An 18,939-nucleotide genomic window follows, 5' to 3' on the forward strand; every position below is an offset into this window, starting at 1 on the left:
GCTTCTCTCTTCAGCATGGGCTCTTTCCATGGGGTACGGTTCTTCAGGAAGAGATTGTTACAGTGTGGGTATCGTCCCCCTGTTCCCCTCCTGCCCAGGCCATGATCCTGCTAGAAAACCAGCTCCTGTCACCTCTCCCTGGACCACAGTTTCTGCCAGTAGACTGTCCTGGTGTGGAGTCCTCCATAGGTCACAGGGCCTCAACACACATCACCATGGTCTTCCTCTGCAGAGCAGGCAAATCTCTGCTCTGGTGTGTGGAGCACCTCCTCTCCCTCCTTCACTGACCTTGGTTGTCTGCAGGATTATTACACATTTTTCTGACTCCACTTTCACCCAGCTGCTCCACAGTGGTTTTACACTTTCTTACATTTTATCACAGAGGCCCAACCAACATTGCTGATGGGCTCAGCTTTAGGCAGCAGTAGGTCTGTCTTGGAGATAGCTGGAACTGACTCTATTGGACAAGAGGGAAACTCCCAAGTTTTTTCACAGAAGCCACCCCTGCAGCTTTCCCACTACCAAATCCTTGCCATGTAAACCCAATACAAGCTAACAGCAGATGTCTAGTCAGAATATGGGAATCACACAAGATACAGTGAAATTAGGTTCTCTTTATAATACAGCATATGGAGTTCTGGTCAACTGTCCTTCTGGGAAGAAGCATGCATTTCATTCCAGACTGAATCCTTAGGTGTCTGTATTTCTTCATGGCCTGTAGTGATAAAACCCCAAGTACAGTGTTACAAGTCCTTAGAAAGGGAATACAGTACAAATGTGAAGTCACCACTAAACCATTAGTCTGTGGTGTGCCTACACCCTGAACAATGAGCTCAGTTACAGCTACTTCTCACAGAAATTATCTAGGAGAACCAGAAAACTAAAATAAAGGATGTTCAAAGTTACAGAAGAACTCACAAACGGAAAAATGGACGAGAATCCTGTAACTCAGGAAAGACAAAACTCAAAGTCAAGATGATAGGTATCTATAAAGTCAGAACTTGACAAAGAAACAATTATTTGCTGTTTCTCTTATTTCAGAAATTAGGAAGTATCAAATTAAATTATCAGATAGTGTGCTCTAAGAAAACAACAAGATAATAATTTTTTTACACAAAGATAAATTTTGGAATTACTACTACAGGATGTGTCTGTGAGGATAAAATAACCAGTCATCATAAAGATGGGTGTTACTACCTGTTTTCGATCTATAACTCTGAAATACAAGTCTGGTATTTGGCGTTCCTTTCCAGAAACTCTGTGCGTGTTCAGTCTCGCAGTTTGTGTAACATAGGCGGCACCTATCACAACACCAGTAAAAAAATTAAGGTGACAAAAATACCTCTGTGGTTAAATATCCCATGAAGTCAATTTTCACTTCTTGAACTGTTTCTGGCACTGGCTCTATTGTGTTCTTGTAATTTCCAGTCCCCTTTATGTGAGGCAAAGGTGAACATACGCTGTCTCAGCCCCATGTGAGCCTCCCTGATAAAAACCTCATCTACCTTCTTCTCCCTTCCCATCTCTGCCGACTGGTGGTTCCCTATCCTTGATCAAAACAAAATCCTTTCATTTCCTCCTTCAATTTCTTTATCTTAAGCTGGTTTTAAATGGCCTTTGTTATATTTATGTACACACCCTTCAGTTTTAAATGAATGATTATATATTTTTAAATGCACCACTATATCTACCACATCTGCAATGTAAAGCAAAATTTAAAAAAATTCAGGCAGATGGGGAGTTGAGCTGCTTTTCCACAGGTGAAATACACTTATGGGACATACAACAGTAGAAACAAGGCCTATATTCCTAATCCTACATGATTCATTACGTCAAATCTACTTGATATTTATTTTCTCATTTGTGTAAGGCACAAGAGGAAGAGATTTACTCTAGTCCTATTAAGTGCCCAGAAAAACACAGATGTTCATTTTCATTTTTTCCTACTGGAACCTTAAGAAAGGGATATTAATCTGTTCAATCATACAGCAAGAGCAACAGAGAGCTGTAGTTTCACCAACAGGTTGCAAATGCTTTCTGGTTTTAATTACCTTTTAATCACAGTCATTTTTTCTACCCATAAAAGTGTTTGACATATTAAAAAATAAGGTAAATCAATAAATAAATTTCAGATAACTTTTGAGACAATTCCACTGCCAATTACAGGAAAAGCAGAATGAACTCCTTGTTGAAAGTACTGTAACTAATAATTCCTGATGTTTTTCTCCTCCCACTTCCTCCTCTGCTTTAACACTGAATTAGTCACCATGTGACAATAGCAATAATTATGTTGTATCTGGATTCCAGTCCATTCTCATCAACACGGAAGTAAAACATATTGTGTTTCCCCATGCTACTTATGTGCTATCCTCAGTAGCAGAGCTCAGATAAATTTTGGTAAAATCTTACACTGCTATTATTCTTGCTCAAAAACTCTTTTAATCCCATATGTTTACACATACACACACACACACACACACACACATATATATATATACACACACACACACATGTATATATGTATGTGTGTGTCGGTTTTGTACAACTATTAGATTCTTATAATAGGTATATAGAGGGATAGTTTAAGGCTATCCAAGCTTTTAGTAGCTAAAATTTCTTGCTAAAGGACAATAAACAAAGACATTTTCATCTCCAGTGGAGTAATTTCCACTGCTCTAGCCTGGGCTGAAGACATCAACCTGGATAGGAAGATGAAAGAAAACACTGATGTCTAAGCACTCTCTTTTTTCTAAAATGTCTTATGACTTTTTGCTATTAGCTTTTTCTATTGCAAAAATGAGAAACAATCAACATATGTGGTTTAAGGTGAAGAATTCTTCCTATTTATTAAGATATTTCTTCACAAGGTATACAAATATTTAGATTTTTCTTTTTAAATATAAAAGCTATTGGAAAGGGGAAAGGTAGTTGTTTCAGATGTCTGCTGAAGTTCTGAGTAATTCTTTTGTTTTAACTTTATATGTCTCTATTTAGAAGACTGGTTATTCCACAGAAATAAATAAAAGAGCATGTAGGTATTCTGAGAAACAAACCAATAGAAGCATTCTGATCAGTGTTCTTTAAAATGAGCAGTAAGAGCTCCCTGGTGAATAAAACAGTACTAGAAGTACAATTTTGTGCTTCACAGAGCTTTAGTCTTCTTCCTGACTTGGAACATGGGAAGAAGAAAAGAAGTAAAGAAAGATATTAAAACATTGACATTTTCTATAGTATTAGAATTCCAGAAATAGTAATTATAGAAAAAAAAAGAACTCATCACCTTTATTAAATGAAGCTGAATAATTTTTAACAATTCTAATGATTTCTGTAATTTTAAGCACACATTCTTTTAGCTTCCAAAATAGAAGTTTAGCCAAAACCCGAAATTTCAAAAGAAGGTACAGGTACACTTGATCCATCTACCCAAGGTATAACAATATGTACAAAATTAATCTGTTAATGTGGTTCAATTGCCTTTTACTTTATACTGATGTGATTCAGAAGATACAAAGAAGCTTCTTGATGAAAATAAATTGGTAACATGATAAAGTAAATCTATTTATGCTTAAAAAATAATTCTCAGGAACAATGGACAATGTTTTTAGATGCATATTAAAGAAGTATAGATTTATAAAGTAAATCAAAAAGAGGGAAGGGAAACCTTTTTAATATGGGTGTGCACCACAGTATTTTATCTCATAAAACTGGGATCCATATAGGCCAAAATTATTTCAGCTTGATTTTAATAAAATTAAAAAGTATTTTAGTTTCAAAAAGCTTCCCATATCAAAATTAGGTTTTAAGTTAATTTCCCGTACCAAAACATTTAAAAGCAGTTACTTTAACCTTGCCTTAAAAAATTACTAAGTTCAAAGTGCCTGCATTGTAAAGTCTAAATATATATTTCAATGAATTATTTATTTCTATAAGAGTTATGCCATGTTTCTCACTGTCAGTATTACAGTAGTTTCTTTAGGGCTTAATCTGTTCTAAATTTTTCTTTAGGGCTAAATCTGTTCTCTTGTCTTTGCAATGTGTTTTTTTTTTTTTTTTAATATCACCATTGTTTATCTTACAGTTTGGATAGAGATCACGAGACCTTTACAGACACCACATTTACCAGATTTGTTTAAGCCATGAACTGTGATTTGGATTTATTTTCTGAGGACAACTTTCTAGTTTACAGTCCACTTTCAGAAATCTTTCTTGTGTAATGTTTACCGTTTACCATAGACAGTTGAACATGAACGCTGCTTTTCTTCACATCCCAGTTTCCCTTGCTCATAAACCTATATGGGGCAGACCTACTGTTTAGCAATTCAACCAGAAGCAACCCCACCACCCACCCGGCAGGTTAGAAACCAGGGAACCTCTAATACATTTAGCGTCATGCTCAGCAGCTCGAGTGCACACAGAATCAGAGAACCTCCTGAGGTGGGGGAGACCCACTGGGATCATCAAGTCCAACTACTGGCCCTGCACAGACACCCCTACAATCCCTGCCTGGGAGCATTGTCCAAACGCTCCTGGAGCTCTGGCAGCCTTGGAGCTGTGACTACTGCTCTGAGGAGCCTGTCCAGTGCCCAACACAACAGCCTGCAGAAAGAAGAGAATGCAAGGGTTACATTCATTAAAGACAGCCCCAGGAATATGTATAGCATCAGCCACAGGGACTACCTTCTTACTACTTGTTCTAGCTGACACAGTGAAAAGAACAAGTCCACATATAACCTAAAGTAACAGTTCAGGGCAGAAAAAAACATATTAAAAGGATGATTTGAGATTGCCTTGTTTTTTTGTCTTGTCTGCAAGTTCTTCAACCTATTCCTTTTTGTCTGTCTAAGCCACACACCCATGTAGGTGGTGTATTTGAAAAATGGCATTTCATAGTGAATGTTGAATAAATGGACTTTTGTCTCAAGGATGCATTTTCCTTTTTTTAGGACACAATGGCTGCTGTCCATGGAGGTCTTCTTCCTGCCTCTGTCACCTTCAGAAATGGCTACTGTAATATTCAGGATCATCTATGTTATAACTTGCCATGTCAAAAACCATTTTCTAGATTTGACACATTTTTGCTTCCTTTTCTCTCTGAAAGAAGAAGGTTAAGATTCTTAGGATATTGCCTGAAGTCTTTAATAACAAGCAAATGTTCAAGATACAGTCTAAATCACATTTTAAAAATGTACTCTCTAAGAAGATTCTTGCATTTTGGTTAGAAATTTAACAAAAAGCCTTTGAAAACTGTCTATCTCCAAATGGTTATTAAAAGTGAATTTTACTGAAGTACCACTTACTAATAGGGTAAGTACAAACTATTCAGCTAGACAACACCAATTTCTGATAATCCTAAAATTTCAGACTATGAACTATTTAAATTAAGGACAGACACTAGAAGAAGTTTAGCCATTTGTGGAAAAAACAGCTTTTGTGATTCCCTTTTTGTGAAGAGATGTAAGACTAGACAGCTAAGGATAGTAACTGTTAATAATTGTGTGATTTAAATCTGCCTGTTTCCATATCATTGATATGGTTAAAGAACATGATAAAGCAGATGTACTCTAAACCTACTGCTTTGCCATTTACGAGCACACTGTTACACAGGATTTGTGACTTCAGCCGCTAACACCCAATATTAGATACTTTCCCTGAGACAAAACCCAAATTATATGCATGTTTGTCAGATGCTGCCATTTTAGCAATGATTCAGAATGTAGAGAAGTCTTTGTGCTATGTGGTAGCATTGAACACTATGTCTTAACCTTTCCTGATTTTGTATATTTGTAATTAAACTAGTTGTTACAGGCTAGATCTTTGATCCATTGTGCAGATTAAAACAAAAACAAACAAAAAAACCCAAATAAACAAAAAAAAAAAGCAATCTCATGAACTCAGGTGATAGTGCAATTTCTTTTTTCTGTGAGCTAGCAAATGGCTCATAGAGCTCATAGATTGTTAATAAAAGGTTATTGCATCAACCTCCAGTAATACAATTTGTGCATTGCATTGGACAGGGAATGTAGTGAATGGTATAACATCTTAGCATTCCCAGTAAATCCTCTTCTGATGTTAGCAAGGCAGAGTCAAAGCCTTGTATTGGATGGGGCTTTCCCCACTTACCTTCCAACTAGCTTTTAAAAAGACAAGCATAATGCCCTTGATTAGTGGTGGCTGTGATCTACCCTGGCTGCAGGGAAGGCCGTATGCTTCATCCTCCACATTTACACAGACACTTCACTAGATCTGTGAATAACACTTGATTTGTGCATTACTAAAACACAGAATGACACCTTTAAGGATTGCATTTATTATAGATCTAGGTGCTCTTTCTATAAGTGCTCCTGTTTGCTAGCCTGGAAAAAGAGCAGCTGCTACTGCTGGAATCATTAATGAACTCATTCTAGCTGTCCTCTTCCCCTGGAGAGAGTTATACCAAATAAATGGTATTGTCTGGGGCAGCAGGCCTGCTTCTGGGTGCTATAGACCAGATTTTCCCAAGTCCAGTAAGCATTGCTCTTGGCATGATGGTGAAAGGCAACATGCCCACCAGCAAAAAAACCCAACAGCCTTCCACTCCCCATCAGTTTTTGTTCAATTGTTCTTCTCTTCCCAGCTCAATTGTACAGGTCTTCCCAGCTCTTCATCTTTGTCTCCAATTAAATAGTACTTAGCCCATTATTTCTCTGTGGGAGGAAGTGAATAAAATGCAATACAATCCAAACATATTTAAAAGCATGACTGGAAAAAGAATCAAGGGTATTGCTAAACATAGCAATAGGATGGTCTACAATTTAGGTGCCACGTGTCTAGCTTCTAACCAGCCTGGCTGGACAGGTCCCAGGTCTGTCAGACCTATTAGGCATGGACACATTGAATTTGTATGTGTTGTAGCCCCATGTCAGGGTGTCTGATCCTTTTCCTTTTCCTTTTCCTTTTCCTTTTCCTTTTCCTTTTCCTTTTCCTTTTCCTTTTCCTTTTCCTTTTCCTTTTCCTTTTCCTTTTCCTTTTCCTTTTCCTTTTCCTTTTCTCCCTTAAAGAAAATCCCCGGCGGGGCCGCCCAGCTCCCGCCCGCCCACTGCCCTCAGGCTCCGCCCAGGCTCCGCCCCGGCCGCGCCCCTTCCGCGGGACCGGCCCCCGCGGCCGCCGTTCTCGCGAGAGCTGGGAGTGGCCGCGCCGGGCAGGCGGTCTCGCGCCGCCGCCATTGTGTTGCGGGAGCGGCGCGAGCGGGCGGCCCGGCCCGGCCCGGCCTGCGCGGCGGCCCGGCCGTGACGGTGAGTACGGACCGCCCGCGGCGGCCGCTGCGGCTCGGGCCGCGCCTGCTGCGGGGCCCCGCCCGCCCTGGCGGCCTCACGCCAGGGCTGGGGAAACCATTTTGTGCCGTGCTGGGACCGACCCGCCCGCCCTTCTCTCCGCCGTCGCCGTCAACGGCCGCTCGGCTCCGCGCCCGCTGTCGTAGCGAGGCCGTGTGGCACCTGGTGTCCCCTGTTCCTCTCCGCCCTCCTCGCGGCCTCTGCCCGGCGGTTGGGGCCGGATGCTGCCTGGGTAGCGGGATCGGGTGCGGCCGCAGGCCCCGGCCGGGCCTGAGCCGTGCGAGCCGCTCCCCGGGGCCCGGCGGGGGAGGTGGGGTGCCCTCGGCGGCTCTGCAGAGCACCTGCTGGCTGGCCCAGCCTTAGGGCACCAGCCGCGGCAGCGTGGGCAACCGTCGACATCTGTAAATATTCTTGCTCCTGAGAGGCTCCCGGGTTATTTGTCAATTTCACTACATCGAAACTTGAGAAAATAGCCGTAACGAAGAATTGCACAGTCTGAAAGACTCGTGAGTACTGTCTTGTTTGTCAGAAAAACGTGATTAAGCCCTGAGGAAGACATGTGAGCAGGTTTTGTCCCGAGGTTGCTCGGGAGGAAATCTTATGAATAGTTTTATGTTAAACCACACAAAAACAGAGACATGAGAGCTCGAGTCTTAGGTAGAAGTGTCAGTGCATAGTTCCAAGCTAGAAGAATGAGTTTAGGAGCAGGCAGTGAAGCTTATACTTCCCTCTAATGGAGGGTACAAGATTGCTTAAAATTGTTTGTAATCATGGAAGCTGGCAAACGCTTTACTTACTCATAGACGTGATTACCTGAAATTGCTCCTCTTTTATCGATAGAGAGGGTCAAGGCAGAAGAGAAATATTTCCTCTCTGTGTTTTGTGAATCCCTTTTTGTGAAGGGGTGTAAGAATGGACAGTTAAGGATAGTAACTGGTTTTGTCCTTTGAGATTGCATTGCTTTCTATCAAAGACCTCTTGGATCTTTCATCACTTCATTATCTCTGTCTGTAGCTGTGATAGGTCTAGTTCATATTTTGCAATGCTGTTGGAGGGATGACAGTTTAAAGCAGGCAGGACATTTGATCTCTGTGCTCAGAATAGGCTGTGCAGCTCCTCCTCTTTTTTCAAGGTGGTCATTGTTTCTCAGGTATGACTTAGAAATTTTATTTCAGAACTTGATTTCTGACCAAGTCTTGAGAGGTAGTGCATATGTCCCGTATTTCAGGAGTGTCTAGAATTGTTTCAGTTTTTTTCATGAGATTTTGATTACTGAGTAGTGTAACATGGCATAAGCTAATGAAATATATTCCTGTGATAAGAAGAGTGCCACTCATCCTGCTGTACATGTTCTCATTTTTCTATTACTGGGTATGAGCATGAGTAGTGTTAAAATAATGGAGAAGCCAGAAGTGTGTTTTTACTGGTTGATGTATTGAGGGTTCTCAATGAAGGGCACATCAGGTGTGATATTTGAGTTAGGTGTTCCTTTACTTTTTGGCAACAACAGGGTTTTTAATCAGTTCAGACTGCAACCCAATCTCTGGTTCTATGATTATTGTTATTATTTCCTCAAAGAAGAAATTTAAGTATTTTTTGGTCTTACTACCTTCTGTGTAGATTGAGATATCTACTTTGTCATTACACAACTTGCTACAGCACGTTAATTACCACTTGGGGTTTGTTGGATTCCTGTGTGTGTAAACAAAATGTTTGAGGTTTTGAGTGTTTTTCTTCAGGAAAACCCTTAAGATGATGATACTGTAAAAGGGAACCATTCTCATTCTGAAATATTGTATACAAGCACAGTATTCCCCTTGCAGACAAGTATTGTTGTAGTTTTAGTAATGTGATTGTTTTTTTAGCATGAGACCATTGTATTGCACTGTCCTGTGCTCTGTGATAGCTTAGCATGCTCACTTTATTATAACTACCTCATTGTGTTACCATGATCAGCATAAGCCTTGTATGTGTTTTGTTTGTATTCAAGCCACCTATGAAGACAGTTGCATCTCAGGCTTTCAAGGTACAGTGCCTAAAATGGTATTTGGATAACTCTGGGGAAAAAACTCCTAAACCCAGAAGACCTCTTACTAGTGTTGACCACTAGATGCTTAGATCTAGTTTTGTCTGTCTAGTAAATGGACGTCATGGCTCCATTGACTTCAGCTGCATCTCTGTCTGTCTGGGTAAGACTATGAGGAAAGGCTGAAATAATTTGAGTTGTTTCGTCTGGAGGAGAGAAGCCTCTGGGCAAACCTCATTGCAGCCTTTCAGTAACTAAAAAGGGTCTGTGAGAAAGATGGGAGCAGACATTTAGTAGATCCTGTTGTGATAGGACAAGGAGTAAATTTAAGGAAGGCATTTTTTATGATGGGCATAGTGAACCATGGACACAAATTGCCCAGAGACGTGGTGGATGCTCTATTCCTGGAAACATGCAAGGTCTGAGCCATCTGATCTCATTGAAGATGTTCCTGCTTATTGCAGGGTAGTTGGACTAGATGGCCTTGAAATATTCTTTCCAGTTCAAATTATTCTATGATTTCTACTAGTTAGATTGCAGATAAATTTTATAATGAATGCCCAGAAATTGAAGAGCTCTCGGGCAGCAGATTTTTAAAAATAATTCATCTTAACAACATGCTTTATATCACCAAATCTTTATTGAATGGTAAAGGTAAAATCCAATTTCCTTGACCAGAATTTCTGAATCCTAGGCCTAGATCATAAGGCCTTTTATTCAGCATATTTTCATTTCTGCATCAGACATGGCAGATGTCAAATGCCTATTCTTACATTACTCTGATTGATCTTTATAGCAGATCCTTCTAATTTGCTGGCTGAAGGAAAGACTGCAGAAAAAAATGTAAGGTTGTTTGCAGGAAATGAATCATAGTGCGTATACATAAACTGACACATTAAATTTTGCCTTTGCTATTGTGCTGCCTTAACTTGGTTTAAACACCTTTTTTGGATATAGTTTCTGCAAGATTTCTTTACTTGTAGAAAGAAAACATTCTATAGATAGTATTATCCTGACATACTTGGATTGAAATCACAACCTGTGCTAATTTACAAGATTAGGCTGATGGGTAACATTGCCTGTCCTCATGGGGCTACCACTGAAGGAGAAAGTTAGTCTTGTGCCTCTTTGTGTGTGTCTGTAGAAGAAATTTGCTGATTTTGGACTCCATTTCATCTTCTGCAGGTAGTGGGCTCTGGTGTCGAGCTTTCCACCCCATCCTGTTCTGTGAACACTCCTATTCTGTTCTGTGGATGGTGCATAAGCAATTTTGTTAGTATTAGATGATTTATAATTTAGTCTTTGAAGTTCTCTTACACTTTGTTTCCTCTGCTGGCTCATCTGGACATTTTCCTACTAATACGAATTTCCATTCCTTCTTGAACCTTTTCATTTTCTATGTGTGTCTGTGTCTGACTTTCATTTATGCTACTTAATTCATCTGGTTCCACACCTATCTGAAAGTGATTCAGAAACAGAATGATCCATAATAGAGATGATACCAGCACTCTTTGTCAAGTACTTAATAGTACAGAATTGGCTCCATTATTCTGTGTGTTTGTTCCTTGTATTTTGTGTTAGGGTAGAACACAGACAAACAGTGCTTTGAGTATCAGATCTCATCAAGACATACGGCTTTCCTGTCCAGCCTACACTCTATATTGTTGTGATATTATTTTAGCTTCACAGTTTGCAACTTTGATAGTTACTTTTTTACACTCATTGCAGCTTCATACAAGTACTAAACTTGTAGAGCACATCATGGCAGATTACTCTGAAGGTTAAATTAACTATCATTACAGTTTGAGAATAAATGATTGTTACGTTTTATTGAACTAATGATCCTCTTGAAGTGGTGTAGTTTAGATAATTAGGCTTGTAATCAATTTCTTTTAAACTTCTACAATTAACTGGTTTTTTTTTGAACTCTGGACTGCTGCTTAGAACATTCTTACTGATATAGATGTGCTTACAACCTGAGAATTGTATAAATTGCTGAATATTTACCAAAGGTTTTAAATGTGATCTGGGAAATTAAATTAATTAATTAATTCAGTATATTGATGTGAAGTTAGGCAAGTGAGCATTTCAGATTCTTAACCAGATCTTGTTTACCTGGTGATGGCTTTGGCAAACACAAACAGGTTACTGGTGTTGGAAGCGTGGTCTAGAAGCAGGTGTCCTCTGTAATACAGGCCAGTATCTCTTTTGTGCACAAAGATAAACAGTCACTTAAACCTGGTATACTTTAGAGTCCTACTTGCAAGATTAAGCATTTTGGCTGCTTTGTGTTTTGGCTGCTGTTGTAAAGCTAGCTAACAACTGAACATGTATGAGAACAGTGGTTAAGGAAACTAACCTCAGCTGTCTCTACTGTTAGGTCAGTGGAGTTCTGTACAAACTAACTGGCTTTTACCAGGTGGAATATTTAATTTAGCATGACTTGAGCAAAGATTAAAAGTCTTGAGTATGTGGATTCACCTTGAAACTGCAGCCAAACATGAAGTGTGTCAGGATTGATGTCGCAGCTTTTTGCAGAATACTTGTGATACTGATCAGCATGACTGAGTTGTAGAAAAAAATGTGCTTTGTTGATAGATAGGGGTTTTTTTTTATCAATATGGTTTACTCCTGTTCTCAGAAGGTTAGACCAGAATTAGAAGTGGTTAAATAGACTGTACCACTTTGGGAAATCACCCTGTATCAGTGGGATTCTCTGCCATCTGTTTGAGTTGTTACGTGTCATGTTACTCTTCATGTACAACACCGTTGAGGGTACTGCAGTTTCCTTAAATTTTTTTAAGAGCTGATGTTTGTGGTCTGTTTCTGTCTCTACTGTCCTGAGGAGGAAAAAACTGCTGTCTGGAGTTTTAGGTAAACATTAAGTCAGATACCATTTCAAGGGCTGGGATGAGGATAGGAGCACATCTCATGTGGAAAAGGCACTAGCATTTCTTTCAAAATGCCTAGAAAGAGCAAAAGGCAAATAAACACTCAGCAAGTGAGAAGTCAGTTTATGAATACACTTGTGAGATAGCCTTTGCTCCTTTGTCTATGTTAGCTTCCATGGGAGCTGTCTTTGGAGAAGCTGAAGGCAGATAGACTGCAGATGTGTTTTTTCACAGGACAGTGAAGTTTCACAATTTCAACCCTGAGGAATAAATCTGAATATAATTTCTGCAAGTGTTGAGCTGCAGTTCATTAGTAAAAATGTTATATATGAATTTGAGAAATGTGAATAATCTGTTCCTGACTCATTTTGTGTTAATATGAGTATTGTGTGGTTCTTAAGGGACTACCACTTACGCTTATAATTGCAAGAATATATCATAACAAAATCATAAAAGGGGTTGTAGTTTTCTAATGAGGGCTGGGAGGAGATGTAAAGAAGAGGTTACAAAAACTAGGATAAGAACTTGTTTCCCCATTTTGCTGATGCAGTCAGACCAAAGCACTTTGTAAATATTTGTATGTGTGAGTCATATTTATGTTACACCCAGAATGACCTGTACCTATTTTGCATGAGTTCCCTGCTTCCATGAGAAAAAATGATCAGTATGTCCTTGTACAGGATACAAAGGATGGAGTCAAAACCCTCAAGAATTCCTCGCAGGATATCTGTTCAGGCTTCCAGCTCTCCTGTAGGATCTAGAACTGGAAACAGTTTATCTGGTGCTTATAGTACAAGAGAATCTTCGTGGAGATTAGAATCTGGATACCAGGTAATGTATTTTTTTTCCTTTTTATAAAATATGAATAATTTTAAAAGTGTCCTTTTTAACTAAGAAAAGCCTGAAAACTTAGACAAACAAAATTTCTAAAATGCAAGAATTTACTAACCAGGCCAGTGACAGTAATCAGTGAACTGGTAGTTCTAGATTTTCTGGTTTTACCTGTTCTTCTTTGTAGCTACACCTTTAGAAATCAGCTGTTTAATGAATGAGAGGGCATTCTGATAATACGGATCTGTTTTCTTACTAGCCAGTGCCATCTTAAACCTCGGTAAATGGAGTTTTTTGTTGTGGGAGAGGTGAGGGTTTTGTTTGAACTTTGATGTGTGTAGGGCATTACACTTAGTGTGTTGGTGATGCAAAAAGTAAAGGACTGTGTTGTCAGTTAAAGAGGCTGTACCATTCTGCAGCACCTCCCGTGTTTATATTTTGAAAAGGTGAGAAGAGGTGCTTTAGACTCTATCGTGGTTTGACACCAGCCAAATGCCACGAACCCACAGCAGTTGCTCAGTCACCCTCCCCTGCCGCAGCTGGACAGAGGAGGGAAAAGCTTAATGAAGGGTTCGTGTGTTGAGATAAGGACTGTGAGAAGACACTCCAAGGCCAAAACAGGCTTAACTGAAAGGTACAAAGTGAATTTATTACTAACAAAATCACAGGAGGATAATGAGAAGTAAAATAATCCCTAAAAAACACGTTTTCTTTTCCCAGCCCCTCCCTCCTTCCCACTGACAGTGTGTGGAGACAGGGCATCGGGATTTTGGTCAGTTCCTCCCGCGAGGTTTTCTTTTGCTTGGCTCAGGGTCTGGAGTCGTTCCCCTGTGAGGCCGTGGGGTCCCTCCCATGGGAGACAGTTCTCTGTGAACTTCTCCAGTGTGGGTTCACTCTCACAGTCCTCCCAAAACTGCTGCGGTGTGGGTCACTCTTCCACACGATCAAGTCCTCCAAGGACAGGCTGCTCCAGCCTGGGAGCGGGGACCCTCTCTCCATCGGGTCTCCCACTGGATAATATCCTTCTCCAGGAATTTACCTGGTCCAGTGTGAGCACCTCCCCCACAGGCTGCAGGTGGATCTCTGCATTCCTCATGGACCCATGGGCTGCAGGGGGACAACCTGATTCACCATGGTCTTCACCACAGCCTGCAGAGGAATCTTGGCTCTGGTGCACCTCTTCCCCCTCCTTCTCCACTGACCTTGGTGTCACTGTGTTGTTTTCCCTTGCATGTTCTCACCTCCTGCTCTATTGTGGCTGAAATGAAAACTGCATCCCTCCTTTTGTTTTGATTTCTTCTGAGATCTGTTATCACAAGAGGTGCTACCACCATCTCTAATTGGCCTAGCCTTGACCAGCAGCCTGTCTATCTTCAGAGCCATCAGGGATTTGCTCTGCCAAACACGGTGGAAGCTTCTAGCAGCTAATTACAGAAGCCTTCTCTCTGTCCCCCAAGGTTTTTGGCAGCTACCAAAAACCGCGCTGTGCAAAACCAACAGTGACTCACATTAACCTGTCATGTCAGTATGTTACTACAGCTGGGCTTTGTATGTACTACATGGGACTGAAAAAAGGCCTTTTGCTGTTTCACAAGCAGCATTTTACACTAACCAAGCTACTTTTGTGGGGAAGGGGAACTGTGCTCAAGAGGAAGTATTCATGCTGTGCAGGTACTTACAATTTGGGAGGGTATTATGGGAAGCAGAGGGAAAACTACTGTAGAAATTATTTTTGACACTTGGAAGCAACAGATAGCAGTTTGGCTCAATTATCTTAGTACTTTTTTTTCTGCTCCTGTCAGCAGTTCTCACCTCAATTTTGGGCCCAGAAATGTAAGCCCATTTTGGTCTTTGAAATTGCAGAAACTTAACTCTATGATTAAATGTTCATGTTTAAAAAAAACTGGCTAGGAGTTTGGTCCCTGCTGGCAGGCTATCTGGGACATTGTTTCTCAAAAAGGTGTTATATAATACAGTTTTACAAGTAATAGAACATTATTTTTAGCACAATTAAAAGTATGTGTGTCACATTGTTATCTTCAGCATGTTATGTGCTTGTTATTATATAGGCTACAATATATAGTCTGAATGTACAAGGGGAAGCAGTTGTTAATAATTTTTGTGTGTTGGAGTCCTACATGTTTTTTGCTGTTTGGCTGCTCAGCAAAAGCAAATCGAACAGTCTTAATCTTTTGTAGAGATATATGGACACAGTCCACACAGTGTATATATACTGAAAGCCATTGATCAGAAGTCTTCAGCTGAGCTGGTGCTGTTAAAAGATTGTGACACAATGTACCTTTCATTATTTCATTTATTACCTGAACTGCAATGTGTTTACTGCACTGTGTATTCTTTTGACTATTTCCTGTTGAGCAAAGTAATTCTGAGCTGAGGAATGATCTCATAACACTGGCCAGTTAAAACACCAGGGAAAATATTTGTATAGAAGATGATGTAGTATCCCTTTTTTCCACTCCCAGTTTGTAGAAGGTAGTCTCATTACACAAGACTGGTGCTTAGTGATAAAACTGTAGGAAGCTCCTTCTCTTGACTAACCTTTGGTATTTGCAGAGCTGGAAGGAACAAATTGCATTATTGCTTGTAGGTTAAGATTACAGAGATTGGAGCAAGAATGTTTAAGTCCAGTCAGATAGGAATACAAAAGGCAGGTGTTTTCACTTTGTTAATCCATTCAGAAACCTACCATAAAGTATTTCAGAGCTAGTTCAGTTACAAATACTTAAAAATTTGTCATTTAGAAGAAAAACTTGGACTATCAGTAATTCTTTAGGTATAAGAAGGACTTGGATTTTAATACAGAATTTCTATAGAGAGAACACTTGATTATAAGTTAACTCAAAAACTTCAGGGACAGATCAGTCAAATTTATATTTGGTTTTGATTAGGGCTAACAAGAAAAGTTTCTGTTGGGTGGGTTTGTTGTTTTGTTGGGTTTTTTTGATGCACATATGGAATTCTTGTACGTTGTGCACTTTTGAGATTGATTTGGGTACTAGCCCCTGTTTATCTGAGGAGGCATAACAAAGAGGTTTAATTGTAAACTGATCAGATATATGTGATGTTGATTTGGGTACTAGCCCCTGTTTATCTGAGGAGGCATAACAAAGAGGTTTAATTGTAAACTGATCAGATATATGTGATGTAGTGTTTTTGACGGGTAACTTTAAAATAGAAAAATCGAACTAGTGTCATGGTATGAGAAAAAATTCCTATCCTTTACGATACAACATAGTAAACATTTTATGACAAATGAATTGTAAGTTTATTTTTTTTCCAGTGGAGGCATAGGGTGAAGAGTATTTTATAATATTGTTTTGAATGTTTTCCTGATAACATTTTTTGGCTACTGGAAATAGACACTATAACCAGAATACCTTATGTAGGGATTTAATTGTCAAGTTCTGACAAGGGATTTTAAATAGTCTTAAGCTGAAATGAAGGAAGAAAAGCTGAGAATTTTCTGTTGTTTTGGTTTGGCTTTGAATGCTTTGTTGTTGCTTTTAAGAAATGGTGACAGCAACTACTGTGTTGGTAGTACTCATAGTTCATAGAAAGAGAATGGACAAATAATCACCTAAAAATGGTGCTTAGTGTTAATAAAATGGTTGCATTTCTTTTATTTCTGTTAATTTTGCTAATCTCCATTATTATTCTGTGGAGCAAATTAAATTGCAGTCTCCTCAATTATAATCTATTCATTGAAATTCAGCTTGTTTTAGTGGCTGAGGAGGTGCTTTTGTTGTCATAGAGGCTCTTTCTACATCTGTGGGGTTTTTTGCATAACATTTGAAAATTAGGCACTTAATTCTGCCTTATTGCTGAAGTACTTAAGTCAGGCTAATGCCTCAAAAGCCTTGCATTTCAACTTTTTATTGTCCTAGTTCAAAACAGAGGAGAGATGAAGGAGCTGCTATAAAGTACTTAAAAAAAACTTAACAAAACTTTTCTTTTGCCAGTGATTCTCTCTAAGCCTGTTTCATTTCTTGGCTATCCCTCAAGGTTTCTTATTCAATGTTCCCGGATTTGTTACTGCTTCCACTTCTCTGTATTTTCAATTCTCAGACCAGATACTGAGTTATTTTTGAGTTACGAGGTACATATGATAATCATGTTGTTCTTCAGGAATCTAGTGTATTGAATAGTTCCAGTAGAGACTGGAGAATTGGAGAAAGGGACACCCGTGAAACTCCTTGGAAGCTTACAGCGTCGTCTCCAACTCACTACTCAGGGACACTTGATCACCCTCATTCTGGAAGATTTTTGGGAAGCAGAAGCAGATTGGTGAGAACTGTTAATATGTGATAATTGGGAAAAAAATATTGAAACCCCAGGGTTTTACTTCCGTCTTCCCAATCTGAAAAGCTGCCAGCAGGGGCTTTCTATAACGTTTTTAGATTTTTAGATAAGTAGATCTTGCTAATTCAAGATGGAGCAAAAGCTAGAAGATAGCAGTGTTTAAACACATTCAGAGGATGAAAATGGTGATGTATATTAGTTTTACTAAGAGTTAAGAAATATATTTAAAGTAGCTCTGTAGAAGTCTATTTAAAAAGAAAAAAGGAGGGGGTGATTAGAATCTCAGACATGTTATAGTCCTGTGGATGGCAAAGTTCATATTACTTATACTTGTTCCCTCAGGTATTTCTGGGAGCAAGGGGGATGTTTCTTGGATGGTACTAGCTTTGTAAATTAACATGAAGTTCATGGGTTTGGAGACCTGCTTTAGGAAATTTAATTGTGAGGTGTGCTTCATAGTCAGATTGTTCTTACTTAGAAGCAAAAGAAGGGTCACCTGAGATTCAAGACTCAGGCCCTGGGAGTTTGTCTTTACTGGGTTCTAGAATGTGCCTTGGTAACTCCAAGAATAAAGTACTTTGCTTGTGACATGCTTATGCATTGTAGAGTGACAGTAAAATACTTTAAAGCACAGTAGAATATTAAGGTAGGAAAAGCAGAAAACTGTGAACAAGTTTGGTGGGATGATAGTGAAATAAAAATTCTGCTCACTTTCAAAGGGAACGATGTTTGGGCTCACATCATTAAAGAGGTGTTGGTTTTCTTAGGTAACTCGAAGGTGAAGACACTGAGATATTGGGGGGTGAGGAGGGAGGAACTAGTGTACGTGTTGGCCTTCAGGGGAGGTCAGGGTAGATGTCTACCTATAGTTTAAATGCAAATGGAATCTCTGCTTCTAAGTGGTCTACATATCTAGTTAAGTTAGTGCTATGGTTTTCAAGTTGAAACCCTTTTTTGTCCCATTAAGGTTAATTATTCTCAAAAGTAAATTCTAATGCAAGTGAACCTTGCAGAAGACACTCTGAAAATTCCACATATCAAGTAGTAAATGATTAAAAAAAAAGTGATATGTTAAATAGAAGATTAATAAGGGAAAGTAACCTGGCTGTGTACTTGGTTTCTGAATGTTGGTTTGTTTCCCTGTTTTTTTATGATGAGATGAGGGAAATACTTAAGAAGTATTAGTGTGAAAGAGTAAGAGTAAGAAGTTGTAGCTTAAACTTAGTAAAAACCATAACAAAGTAGAAATAAAACACAGATATAATGTACTCTAATTTGGTTGATCTTTAAAGGATCTTGGTTTTCGATAGTTTCTAGGAAGACGAACAGCTCAATTCAGCTTTTTGATTGAGCTTAACTTTTTTTTTAATATGAAAAAAATAAACCCAAAGTATTTAAAATAGAAAATGAATGCCTTAACTGTAAGTAACCAAATAAACAGCTTTGTAGGCTATTCCAGATTTTTTTTCTAAGTACTATAGTGATAGTTTTTGAAAACTGTTTTATTTCAATGCTGTACACTTCAAAAATTGCTTTGTACCTGTTCTTTACTCTGAAATCC

General features: G+C 39.2%; 1 protein-coding gene and 1 long non-coding RNA gene across 7 annotated transcripts in view; one reads left to right on the forward strand and one right to left on the reverse strand.

The window, feature by feature from the left end:
• Positions 1-7,425, reverse strand: LOC135309308 (uncharacterized). Of its 2 annotated transcripts, XR_010369621.1 has the most exons (5): positions 7,394-7,425; positions 6,121-6,243; positions 3,054-4,596; positions 1,198-1,301; positions 1-715 (listed from the first exon to the last, which is right to left on the reverse strand). It is a non-coding gene; the product is annotated as an uncharacterized LOC135309308 (long non-coding RNA). The 2 variants fall into 2 exon arrangements; XR_010369620.1 differs by having other exon boundaries at positions 3,054-6,243.
• The window catches only part of MARCHF7 (membrane associated ring-CH-type finger 7), a 24,737-nt gene continuing 12,933 nt past the window's right edge, over positions 7,136-18,939 (forward strand). For 3 of the 5 annotated variants that reach the window (XM_064435466.1, XM_064435462.1, XM_064435465.1), the window contains exons 1-3: positions 7,189-7,816; positions 12,893-13,058; positions 17,205-17,363. In XM_064435466.1, the coding sequence (XP_064291536.1) occupies positions 12,894-13,058; positions 17,205-17,363 (324 nt within the window). In that variant the 5' untranslated portion in view covers positions 7,189-7,816; position 12,893. Of the gene's footprint in view, positions 7,817-12,892; positions 13,059-17,204; positions 17,364-18,939 lie in introns of all 5 variants that reach the window. The other 2 variants (XM_064435464.1, XM_064435463.1) reach the window with 2 other exon arrangements.

This window comes from Passer domesticus, chromosome 10 (genome assembly GCF_036417665.1).
Source record: "Passer domesticus isolate bPasDom1 chromosome 10, bPasDom1.hap1, whole genome shotgun sequence".
Classification (NCBI taxonomy): domain Eukaryota; kingdom Metazoa; phylum Chordata; class Aves; order Passeriformes; family Passeridae; genus Passer; species Passer domesticus.